General features: G+C 50.4%; 1 protein-coding gene across 2 annotated transcripts in view; it reads left to right on the top strand.

Annotated features, from left to right (window-relative positions):
* The first annotated feature begins 398 nt into the window (after positions 1-398).
* Positions 399-13,293, top strand: part of FAM91A1 (family with sequence similarity 91 member A1) — a 55,513-nt gene continuing 42,618 nt past the window's right edge. For both annotated transcript variants that reach the window (XM_066578473.1, XM_066578472.1), the window contains exons 1-3: positions 399-635; positions 3,238-3,322; positions 11,668-11,819. In XM_066578473.1, coding sequence (XP_066434570.1) covers positions 564-635; positions 3,238-3,322; positions 11,668-11,819 — 309 coding nt within the window. In that variant the 5' untranslated portion in view covers positions 399-563. The remainder of the gene's footprint in view (positions 636-3,237; positions 3,323-11,667; positions 11,820-13,293) is intronic.

The raw sequence follows: 13,293 nt of genomic DNA, 5'->3' as shown, positions 1-13,293 counted from the left end.
GGCCCTTATATTTGGCTATGTTGGCAAAAAAAAAAGTTATGGCTTTTGAAAGGGGGATTAAAATCCCCCAAAATTGTAGCGTTCTTAAAAGAACCAAAACTAGTCCTCCGCCTTATGGGGTTAGTAGTATCAATAGTATCTGTCCATACTGAACAACTGCTTTTAAATCCAAGCACGAGCAGCTATTTCTTCATAATCCGGAATCATGGCAGTAGGCATATTATTGTCTACAGGAACATGGCGCCGCGTTGATGGTCGTGATGACAAACACTTATTACTACCCATAAAACATGGCCGCCTCCGTGATTACAGACGGTAAACAAGGGAGACTTTTACCTCTAGTGGATGTCAAGTTTCCTGACGTCACCAGTAAAGTCTCCGCCCGCGCAGGAAGTGACGTCATGCTCGCCTCCCAGGTCGCTCTCCAATGCGGAAGCAACTTCTAACCGAGAAGTTGAGCAGATGCGGGCTGACGGGGAGTGCTCGGTGCCCGCGGTGCTGAGGCGGTAACGCGTTATGTTCTGGTCGGTGCTCCGCTCTGAGGTGCGGTCATAGCGGTCACCATGAACATTGACGTGGAGTTCCACATCCGACAGAACTATCCATGGGCCAAACTACCGGCCAACGTCAGGCAGGTAATGTCACCTGTCCCCCTGCACCCATGTCATACCAGTCACCTGTCCCCCTGCACCCATGTCATACCAGTCACCTGTCCCCCTGCACCCATGTCATACCAGTCACCTGTCCCCCTGCACCCATGTCATACCAGTCACCTGTCCCCCTGCACACATGTCATACCAGTCACCTGTCCCCCTGCGCCCATGTCATACCAGTCACTGGCCCACGTGCACCCATGTCATACCAGTCACCTGTCCCCCTGCACCCATGTCATACCAGTCACCTGTCCTGCACCCAAGACCTACAAGTCACCTGTCCCCCTGAACTCGTCATTCTGATCCCCCTGCACCCATGTCATACCAGTCACCTGTCCCCCCTGCACCCATGTCATACCAGTCACCTGTCCCCCCTGCACCCATGTCATACCAGTCACCTGTCCCCCCTGCACCCATGTCATACCAGTCACCTGTCCCCCTGCACCCATGTCATACCAGTCACCTGTCCCCCTGCACACATGTCATACCAGTCACCTGTCCCCCTGCGCCCATGTCATACCAGTCACTGGCCCACGTGCACCCATGTCATACCAGTCACCTGTCCCCCTGCACCCATGTCATACCAGTCACCTGTCCTGCACCCAAGACCTACAAGTCACCTGTCCCCCTGAACTCGTCATTCTGATCCCCCTGCACCCATGTCATACCAGTCACCTGTCCCCCTGCACCCATGTCATACCAGTCACCTGTCCCCCTGCACCCATGTCATACCAGTCACCTGTCCCCCCTGCACCCATGTCATACCAGTCACCTGTCCCCCCTGCACCCATGTCATACCAGTCACCTGTCCCCCCTGCACCCATGTCATACCAGTCACCTGTCCCCCCTGCACCCATGTCATACCAGTCACCTGTCCCCCCTGCACCCATGTCATACCAGTCACCTGTCCCCCCTGCACCCATGTCATACCAGTCACCTGTCCCCCCTGCACCCATGTCATACCAGTCACCTGTCCCCCCTGCACCCATGTCATACCAGTCACCTGTCCCCCCTGCACCCATGTCATACCAGTCACCTGTCCCCCCTGCACCCATGTCATACCAGTCACCTGTCCCCCCTGCACCCATGTCATACCAGTCACCTGTCCCCCCTGCACCCATGTCATACCAGTCACCTGTCCCCCCTGCACCCATGTCATACCAGTCACCTGTCCCCCCTGCACCCATGTCATACCAGTCACCTGTCCCCCCTGCACCCATGTCATACCAGTCACCTGTCCCCCCTGCACCCATGTCATACCAGTCACCTGTCCCCCCTGCACCCATGTCATACCAGTCACCTGTCCCCCCTGCACCCATGTCATACCAGTCACCTGTCCCCCCTGCACCCATGTCATACCAGTCACCTGTCCCCCCTGCACCCATGTCATACCAGTCACCTGTCCCCCCTGCACCCATGTCATACCAGTCACCTGTCCCCCCTGCACCCATGTCATACCAGTCACCTGTCCCCCCTGCACCCATGTCATACCAGTCACCTGTCCCCCCTGCACCCATGTCATACCAGTCACCTGTCCCCCCTGCACCCATGTCATACCAGTCACCTGTCCCCCCTGCACCCATGTCATACCAGTCACCTGTCCCCCCTGCACCCATGTCATACCAGTCACCTGTCGTCTCTCCTGCACCCAGGGCATACCGATTTCCCCCCCCCCCCCCTCCATCCAGGGCATACTGATCCCCCGCACCCATGTTATACAGATCTCCCTGCACCCAGGGCATACCAGTCACCGGTCCCCCTTCACCAAGGGCATACCTGTCTCCCCCGCACCCATGTCATACCAGTCACCTGCACTCATGTCATACCAGTCACCTGCACTCATGTCATACCAGTCACCTGCACTCATGTCATACCAGTCACCTGCACTCATGTCATACCAGTCACCTGCACTCATGTCATACCAGTCACCTGCACTCATGTCATACCAGTCACCTGCACCCAGGGCGTACCGGCCATCCGTCCCCCCTGCCTGTTAGCTCCACATTCCCCCTGCACCACTTCCTGCCAGCCACCTGCCATCCAGCACTATGCCCTCCCTGTCGTGATGTCCTGACTGTTCCCCTGCACCCCGTGTTAATGCTGTCTCCTGCTGCTGAGTCCTGTGCCACCCTACACCATGTCCTGCCAGTTACCATGTTCTGACTGTCACCTGCTACTTGGCACCATGTGCCCTCACCTGCTCCTCATGTTATCACACTGCCACCCAGCACGGAGTCCTCGCAGTCAGTAGCTACCTGGCACCAAGTCATCCTGGCATCAAGGACGTGCTTTTTTTTTTTTAACTGTACAGAATAGGCGATTCTGGGCATTTTTGCAGAAGGTTTATTGGTCTATTTTGTACATTTTTCCGTACATAACCGCCTTCTGCTCTTCATCAGCTCCGCCAGTCTGGTTACAGACATAGAGCTGCTGCAGAGCTACTACCACACTCAGACGAGCACTACACATCCCAGCATGCCCTGCATTGCTCAGTCATGTGCCCCCCCCTTCACTTTCTGTAGTGTGAAAAGTAAACTTCTTGACTTTCCTACTTTTGACGTAATCTTGTAAATCTCCTCCTCAGAGCCTGGGAAACTCGCAGAAGGATTATGAGAAGCATGTGGTACTGTACAGCATCCGCAACCAGCTGCGATACCGCAATAACCTGGGTAAGGAGGTGCAGCCATACCCTACAATGTACCACACCTGGGGCGGGCAGAGTACTGCAGAACAGAGATCGACAACCTGCACCTCTCCAGCTATCACAGATCAGCAGCAGGGTGATGGCTGGAGGTCGGGGATCACTTTTAGGCCTCATGTCCACGGGGAAAATCAGATCCGCTGCCGATTTGTAACGCGGATTTGGGCTGCGGATGCAGTGTAATTGTCTTTTATTTTTCATGTGGGAGATCAATTGGGCTATGTGTTCTATGAGCCCCCGCACGTGTGATCCGCACTAAAATGGAGCATGGCCATTTTTTTTCATGCTCCAGAAATTTTTTAATTCGCTTTTAAATACCATCCATACCCGCGGGTGGTCAATGCATTCCTAAGGCCTCATGTCCACGGGGAAAATCAGGCCCGCTACGGATTCTCCATGGAGAATCCACAGCGGGTCCCTCCTGCCCCGCAGACATGAGCGCTTAAAATAAGAATTAACTCACCTCTCACCCGCTCCGGATCTTCCCTTCGCCGCGGCTTCATCTTCTCTCCGTCGCGGCCGGATCTTCTTTCTTCGGCCCGGCGGATGCGCAGGGCACGTCGGTTGCGTGCCTCGCGCATGCGCGTGCCCGAAGAAAGAAGATCCGACCGCCACGGAGAGAAGGTGAAGCCGCGGCGAAGGGAAGATCTGGAGCAGGTGAGTAAGTTCCGATTTTGGTCTCACGCGGATCCGGACAGCCTCCATAGGCTTCAATAGAAGCCCGCGGGAGCCGTCCCCGTGGGAGACCCGCACGAAAATGGAGCATGGTCCAGATTTTTTCATGCTCCATTTTTTTTTTAAATCACTTTTATTGACCATCCGTGGGTATTTATCTACCCCGCGGGTGGTCAATGCATCCCTATGGGGTGCGGATCCGCGGGCAGGAGAAGAGTTAAAATCTGCTGCGGATTTTAATTCTTCTTTTGCCCATGGACATGAGGCCTACGTCTATAGAAGCAACGCTAGACGTTTGGGACCAGCAGGAGATTTCTAGGCACATCGGCTACCCTGCTCCTGGGTCTCTCCCTATTATATGACTAACTACTTCTTGGGAGCCTCAGTCATGGAAGCAGAGACCCACCAGGTTTTTCAGATTTACACCCCCAAACCTCCAAAGCTGGTCTGAAAGGGATTATCCAGGGAGTGCCCACCAGGGTGCATCGGGTTCGGAGCGGAAGCACTGCTCCGACCCTGTGTAGTGGCTGGTGCTCGTAAGTGCAATCGCATTTCTCATTGACATCAATGGGACCCCAGCCTGCAATTACAAGTGCAGCTTGCACTGTTTTCAATATGATGTGCGCTTGTATTACGAGCGCCAGCCGCTATACGGGGTCGGAGTAGCTCTTCCATTCCGACCCCGGTGTATCTCTGTGGCCGCTGCCTGCATGACACCTATAAGTGTAATATGGTGTTCTCCAAGTGCCCCTGTACCTGGTGATGCCAACGACCCCCATATTGTTCCTAATGATGCTGCACACAACAGACAGTGCCCACATTTGGGAATCTGATACATAGTGGTGCCACCCTGCAGGTATTCCATATCGCTATGTGCACATACTACTGAAGACTATCATTTCATCATAAAATACACCGGTTCATTGTACTCGCGTACCAGATATCAGTGAGCACACAATAATCACCGACTGCCAGCAGTGTCCGTACCAATGTGCCCGGTACCAGGCCTCTGGACAAATACTTTGGTCAAAAAAATCCCACCCCTAGAAGAAGTTGTCGTTTTGCTGTAAAACCTGGCATGCAGTTCCATCTCAGGCAGATATACAGATGGTTAGAGTTGTGGTGATTAGATGAATGGTCTTGCCAGCTGAGGTTCCCCCCCTTGGCTTATAAAAGGCTCTGAGGCTCCTTGTGTGTAGTGAGCTCTTCCTCCGCTTGGGTAGAGCTTGTTGACCACTAGACGCCTCTACGATGCAGAGAAGAGATGTCACCCCGTTACCAGAGTCTGAGGGGGGCGCATTATTGGGATGGGAGAAGCTGGATGGTCGTATTGATGAATTGTCCCCCACCGACCGTTCTGATCAGACTGTTAGGAGGTGTTGGGCCAGTGGATGTGTGAGGGAACACAAGGTGATGCCCCCTACAGACCACCAGTAGAGAGTCTGGTCATCTGACAAGCATGAGCAGCTTCAACTGTTTCGTTGTCCGCCATCCAGAGATAGGAGGCGCCATCGTTACAGGCACCTGTATCTGTCGGAACCATTTTCAGACGCTTGGCTGAAGGACATTTGGTCTCAAGGTGCCAATTACATGTACGGCCTTGGGTACCCACCATCCCCTCTGTTTGTAATGGTGTCATAAAGGAGGAAACTGGATACTACGGAGTTGAACAAGGTTGTCTTCACTGAGGAATCCAGTTTGGGCAGTGACGACGGCCGTGTTCGTGTCTGGAGACCTAAGGGTGAGCATCTCAATCCTGCCTTTGCTGTGGAGCTGCACATTGCCCCCTGCTGGTGTTATGGTCTGGGGGAGCCATCACATACGACAGCTCAGCGATATGTTCAGGACATCCTGCAGCCTCATGTGTTCCTCTCATGGTGGTTTCCAGCAGGATAATGGTCGGCCGCACACACAAGAGGGTCACAGGAATGTCCCCACAACATTGTCAGACTTCTATCGCGGCCCGGTCAGCAGATTTATCACCAGTAGATTATGTATGGGACCATCTGGGAAGCCATCTACAGCCTAGTGCACAAGATAGAGGCTCAGTTACAGTAAATGTGGAGCGATATGCTGGAGGATACCATACAGAACCTGTATACCTCCATGCCTGCCTGTATCACATCTTGTATCCAAGCTAGAGTCAGCCCAACAGGGTACTAGAGCCTCCATGTCCACCCATATCACATTGTGTATCCAAGCTAAAGGTGGTGCAACAGGGTACTAGAGCCTCCATGCCCATCTGTATCACATCTTGTACCCAAGCTACAGGCGGTACAACAGGGTACTGGAGCCTCCATGTCCGTCCGTATCACATCTTTTATCCAAGCTACAGGCGGTACAACAGGGTACTAGAGCCTCCATGTCCACCCATATCACATTGTGTATCCAAACTAAAGGTGGTACAACAGGTACTAAAGCCTCCATGCCCATCCATATCACATCTTGTACCCAAGCTACAGGTGGTACAACAGGGTACTGGAGCCTCCATGCCCACCTGTAGCACATCTTGCATCCAAGCTAGAGGCGGTACAACAGGGTACTAGAGCCTCCATGCCCGCCCGTATCACACCTTGTATCCAAGCTAAAGGTGGTACAACAGGGTACTAGAGCCTCCATGCCCACCTGTATCACATCTTGTATCCAAGCTAGAGGCGGTACGACAGGGTACTAGAGCCGCTCTACAAGAGGTCAGCCTTCTGCGATATATTCTCCTTCTGCTCTGATATTTTAATTGCTTATAACAACGTTCCAATCACACAGTTTCATCCGATTTGGACAGCTTCCTCTAGGGGAGGGATTGGTTTTTGGCCATGAGTGTCTGTATAATGTCTATTTTAGGGCTTTATGTGATTAAAACATTTTTGAACTCTATTTTTACTTGCATGAAATAAAAGCCTAAAATGTTAACGAAAAAAACAACTTTTATTTGTCACAGAAAAGACGCAAATCCCTTTAGTGACTTTCCCAGCTGAGCTTTTCATAGCTGAAATGGGAAACCAGGACGATGGGCATCGGCTGCCCGGCCGAGCTGCCCTGTTTCCCTAGCTCCCATTCACTTGTATGAAAGCTGCAGAAACAGCGCTGCGCCCTCCGTTCTCTCCAGCAGGCCTTCGGAACAGAGCGGACAGGATTTTCCATCTCAGCCGTGAACATCCTTTTGGTATGTCGCCCCCCCCCCCCCCCCCCCCGGAATTGGAGGAAGTCTGTCAGCTACGATTAGTATGTGAAATGAATCCTAACATGCGCTGCCTCAACTACAGACGCAAGTAACTCCACCATTTTTATCTTTCTCACAGTTTGCCAAAACCCCACTTTCTGCTCTTCCCCGCGTGGCACCTACATTGGTATTGAACCAACCAATGAATGGTATTATTGCCAAAGTCCTCCAGGCTTTCTCCCTTTCCATACTTGTAAGTTCATCGCTCACGCCGAAGGTTGAGGTCTCCAGCTCAAGCCGGGATAGTCGTGCATGGGCGCCGCACTTCCAGCTTCTACGTATGCTTGTGATGCCATTGAGGATATGGAGAGATGAATGGACAGCGTTGCACATGCTGTGTGGCATCACCAGCCTGAGTGGGAGACGGTAATTATCAGTTTGAGAGGCGGAGGAGTATGGAGGAGGAGGGAGTCCGGATGGCTTCAGCAGTGGAACTGTCTATCCGGTGGTTTGATATCGATTCACCAACTATGTGGAAAGCACAAAAAATGACTTTATTTTGTGACTGAAAGCACAGAGAAAGAGGATAAAGGTGCAGTTCTTGCATCTGTCCTTGGCATATGATGTGCTAGTCTCGGACCTGCTGTATGAAGAGGCCTCATGTCCACGGGGAAATTATATTTGTGAAATCCACATCCCATGGGAAAGCATTGACCATCCACTGTTAATTAAATAACCGCGGAGGGTATTTTAAGTGATTTGTGGATTTCGTGCGTGGGGGGGAAGGGAGAAGCGCCATGCTCAATTTTAACGCGGATCACGTGCGGGTGGGGTCAATTGTCATCTATCTCAACGGATTTCCTGCATGCAAAAAAAAAAGACAATTTAATGTGCATCCGCTGCGGACATCTGTCGGCCATATTGTACCCGTGGGTACGAGGCCTAAAGCTTCCTATGATGGATACACAGAGGCGATAATATGGGAGGTTTACTTAAGACTGAATCAACATCTCCAAGGGCAAACGCTGTTTACTGTAGACCAGCGGATAAGCGGCACTGCGTTCAGACTAAGCACGGCTTGTCAGGCTGACTTCATGCAACCTGATTGCAGAACGGTTCACAAATATTTTTCCGCCTAAGTCACATGTTCGATCCAGAGGGACCGAGGAGTATAGAGAAAACCTTTATACAGCTCACCCTGTAGGACTTGTGCTGAGTACTAGGCAACTAGAATGTGTAACCCTGCCATAAACATCACAACCGTGACCCCGTAGTAGTGGCACAAGCTGCCCCATGTAATAACAGCAGTGGGGGTCACTTATCACACAGTAGTAGTTATAGCAGCAGCCTCCCACTCCTATCTTGTAACACTAGGAGTTTTACCCCAAATAGAAGTAACAGCAATAGGGACCCCCTTTACCCCAGCAGTAGTAGCAGATGCATGGTTCCTGCTTCACACCTTTCCTCCAGTGTTAGTAGTAGCCAGGACTTCCCACCCATCTGGTAGTAGTAATATTAACTGTAGGATTTTTGTCCTTTTTCCCCTTCGGTAGTAGCTGCGGCTGTGTCAGCACCTGTCCACTTTGGCAGTGGCTGCGGCGTCCCCCTTTGGTAGTGGCTGCGGCGTCCCCCTTTGGTAGTGGCTCTCCTTTTGGTGGTGGCTGCGGCGTCCCCTGCGGCATTATCCTGCTGGAAGCCGCCATGAGAGGAACACATGTGGCTGCAGGATGTCCTAAACATATCGCTGAGCTGTCATTGTCCCTCATACCACTACTAGGGGTGACCAACTGTTGTATGCGATGGCCGCCCACCCCCAGACCATCACACCAGCAGTGTACATGCAAGATATCAAAAGAAATCCAAGACATCAAGAAAGTTAAACAGGATATACAAATAGTAGATTGGCAAGATACAGAAAAGCAAAACCATATTATCCTTGGCATCCGTGGTACGTGCCAAATCAGTCTAGAAGGGGAGGTCAGTGTACATCAGCCCCTGAGGCCGGGAGTAGCCCTCACCAACCCCATTCCATGGTGGACTCCTCCCTACCTTTATCCGCAGTGAACCTATAAACCATGGAAGACACTTCTACAAAGTTGTCCAATGAGATATATTTTAGAGTTAGGCCTCATGTCCACGGGCAGGCTTGGGGAATTCGGGACAGAATCTGTCCATTCCTGCGAGCGGCGACCCTGCTTACCTGTCCGTGTCGTCTTCTGTACTGAGGATGCGTGCGGAAGTGCCGGACGGCGTACATTAGCAGGACAGATTTTTTAAAAAAAATCTCCTGCTCTTCCTGCGGATCGGGCAGCTTCGATTGACTTCAATGGGAGCCGTCCGTGTGGGAACTGCAGTAACATGGAGTATGCTGCGATTTTTCATCCGCAAGCAGAAACTGCAATTGGTTTCCATTCGTGTGCATGAAGAAATCATTTTTCCATAGCATTCTATGGAGGGTTCATGCGATGGCATCCGAGGCGTAATGCCCGCTTCGGATTATGGAGCAAAAATTCGCCCGTGTGCATGAGGCCTCAGCCTCGCTCTCAGTTTTTGTCCTGTTTCCCCAACATAAAGCCCTTCAGCAGGACATTTACTGCATCGGATCAGGTACACAACATCGGACGTGGAACATGTGAATGTCCCTGGGATCTTATAGTCCTGCTGTGTGTTGGGGATCCGTATCCTGTCCGTAGTCAGTATACGTGAGCAGGTCTTACAGCTCCTTACATTACAGGGATAAGTTCCTTGTTGTGTGTCAGAGGACAATGCACTCCTGATTATAAAGTTCCTCACATTTGGGGGTTTCCTGTAACACAGAATGGGAGTGTCCGGGAATATGGTTTTCAGACGGTCATCCTTGTGTGGGGTATGGCAAAAACCGAAAGCGAGGATGAGATCTCATCGCCATACAATTAATCAGAGAGAGACAGAATTCCCTGTGGCTGAGCACTTTTCTAACCGTGGTTACTCGGAAAAAGCGGTGCTCGAGGGCAAAAACGCCCTAAACGAGTAAGTTCGCTCATCTCTACTGGTTACGGTCTGACGCACGTTTCCTTGTGGCGGCTGATCTCCGATGTAATGACTCTGAAATTCCTCAAAAAACATTTGGCTTCTTTATTGTAAGTTCTGTTCAGATCTCTGATGTTTGCCCATGTCTAATTGCGATGTGCCACCTGTTGGCGCATTGAGTTACGTTGCATTGGCAGCACCAGGAATTCCTTTGCTGCCAGGCGCTTGTGCCAGCTCCCTGGGCCTGTGTATCAGCTCTGGTGGTGTCTATCTGGAATGCACAAACAAGCTGGCTCTTGCAAACCCTACTTAGGATGGGGAGGAGGCAGCAAATCGCAGTCATGTGGCTAATGAGGAGTCCCACACCCAATATACTCCAGATAACGAAGCTAGAACTCAGATATCTCCTAACTCCCGCAACTCACCGCTCCCCGCCCCCGCTGGCACCCGAATCTTTTCTGACGAGCAGGCAGGTACTCGAAAAGGACTCGCTCAAGTATCTGCCCTTAACGAGTATGCTCGCTCATCTCTAGTGGTGACGCACAGATATGCGCGGGAGCTGTAGGCTTAATTTTGTAGCTTTTTACATTTTTTTCAAGATTGCTTAATTTTCTTTATTTTAGATGCATTGGCACAATAAAAAAAATAAATAGTGACGGTGACATGGCTGTTAAATCCCCTGCCAGGTTTGCAATGATGCTGCACCTGTAAAGCCGTGCTTCATATCCAGTAGCGGGGCCATTAGTGTCATCAGAATACGGTTTTATAGTTTACGTGGTTGTGTGAGAATAGAAAGTTATGCCCTAGCCATAGGATGGATGGTAACTTTCATATCGTAGGAGTCCAACAGGTCGATTCCCCACAAGTCCCAAGGACAAGGGTCCCCGAAGGTCCTCGCATGAATAAGCAGCAGTCAAGCATGCACACCACCCCTCCATTCATTTCAATGGGACAGATGGAGTTAGCCAAATTCAAGTGCTGGGCTAGCTCTGACTGTCCCATTGAAATGAATAGAGCGGCACCGCACATGCATGACCGCCACTTCGTTCATTCCGGAAAGCACCAGACCCCCAATTCTTAGGATCAGTGGGCTTCCTAGCAGTTGGACACCCACTGATCTGAAAGGATAACTTTCAATGCTGGCGCAGCTCCTGTTTAAAGGAGGAGTTCATCAGATTACATTATTGTTAATAGAGTGGGGGAATACTGTACAATTAAAATTAAGGGGGGGAAAAAAAATAAAATAAATATATATATATATAATAATGTGTGTGTATATGAATAATATATATTCCCCTCTTTTGCTGCACCTGGCGCTTTGTGAGACCAACATTCAGGATGACCGTTGTGTACTTAAATCTGATCCCCTTTCTATGGAGTCATGGGAGTGCCGTGTGGATATTGGGCTGGTTTGGTACTTCACTTTCTTGTATTCCTGTCCTATGTCTAATGATTTGTTTTATATGCAGTGAAACATGTGAAAAAAGATGAGCGGAGATATTATGAGGAACTTCTAAAATACAGCAGGGAGCATCTGATGCTGTACCCGTACCACCTGTCCGACATCATGGTGAAAGGACTCCGGATTACCCCCTTCTCCTACTATGTTGGAATAATGGAGGTAAATAAGGATAAAGGAGGGGATTAATAGACCGACATGATGTATTACACTCCAGCGATGGCTGCCTGTTGTCTGGAAATTACTCCATGGGAGAGGGTCGAGGGCATGCTTTGTGACATGTGCGGGGGTGGGGTGGTAAGCTGTAACTACTTATTGTGCATCCTGTGAGATATATATGCACACTATGTTGACAAAAGTATTGGGACATAGAAAGTGATGAAATTCAATTTTATTCACATTTTTCAATATGGTGTCGGGCCACCTTTGGCCTCAATGACTGCAGTAACCCTCCTCAACCGCTTTCCACCAAGTTCCAGTAGATGTGTGGAGGGATTTGCCTCCACTCCTCGAAAAGAGCTTCAGATATCGGAGTGGGGATGATGGGTGTGCGCGGATATAGTTTTCTAGTTCATCCCAAAGATGCTCAGGGGGATTGAAATTTGGACTTTGGGCCAAAAAAGTTTGCAGAGGTTCAGCTCCTCAGATCAATCCTTAACACTGCGTCCGGTGGACATGGTGCTCAGTCATGTTGGTGGAGACATGGAGCTGTACCAAAGTGTTGCCACAGTATTTCCACATTGTCTGGAATATCTCTGTGCCCATTGCTATTGAGGGTTCACTATAACCGGTGGCCTTAGTCCATCCCAGTAGAAACACCCCAACCCCATAGCAGAACCTCCTCCGAACCTCAGTGTTGGGATGATGTAGTCGCATAGAAACTGCTCTTTAGGCAACCGCTATACCCTGGTGCGGCCATCCAATTGGAAGAGTGTCTCCTGCGATTCATTTGTCCACAACGCTTGTTCCCACTCATTTACAGTCCAAGAACGACGCTCCAAGCGCCATCACAGGCGCCGCTGTGCATCCACCGCTGTGATGTTGGGACTAGCTGCTCGTCAATAGTAACCCTTCACCCTGTCAGTTAACGAGGTCTCCCCGAACGTGGCTGCACCGCACACACCAGATGGTTTCCATCACCGAATAACATGGCCAACAGTTGGCTTTGGAAGGTCCAAAAGTGCAGCGATGCCCCGTACTGATCGGTTGCTCAGGTGACATCCCACCACCAGACCCCGTTGGAAGTCTGTCAGCGCTACACCTGGTGGCATCTGATGGCTTCTGTACTGGGATACTCGGGTGTGATACTCTCCTTTATAACTACAGCTCACACATCCGGTCTGTATATCCCCTTTCCCTGACAACACAGGATTGATGGGGGTCCCAAAACTTTGGTCAGCATAGTGTTTGTATGTAACAGTCGCCTTTCATCGTTAGCAGGAGTACAATAAAGTGTGTGTATGTATCTGCTGAAAAATAATCTCAAGAATAAGAAATGCCACATTTACTAGGTTTATTAGTCAGTGTGAAAACTGCAGGATTTCAGGATTATTTAAAACTGTAGATTGTGACATCAAAAATAAATAAAAAAATAAAAAATTCTTAAAATGTTTAACATAAATTCCTGATTTATAAA

This window comes from Eleutherodactylus coqui, chromosome 9 (assembly GCF_035609145.1).
Source record: "Eleutherodactylus coqui strain aEleCoq1 chromosome 9, aEleCoq1.hap1, whole genome shotgun sequence".
NCBI lineage: Eukaryota > Metazoa > Chordata > Amphibia > Anura > Eleutherodactylidae > Eleutherodactylus > Eleutherodactylus coqui.
Note: the sequence above shows the minus strand (reverse complement) of the source record. Positions and strands in the feature narration are given on the sequence as shown.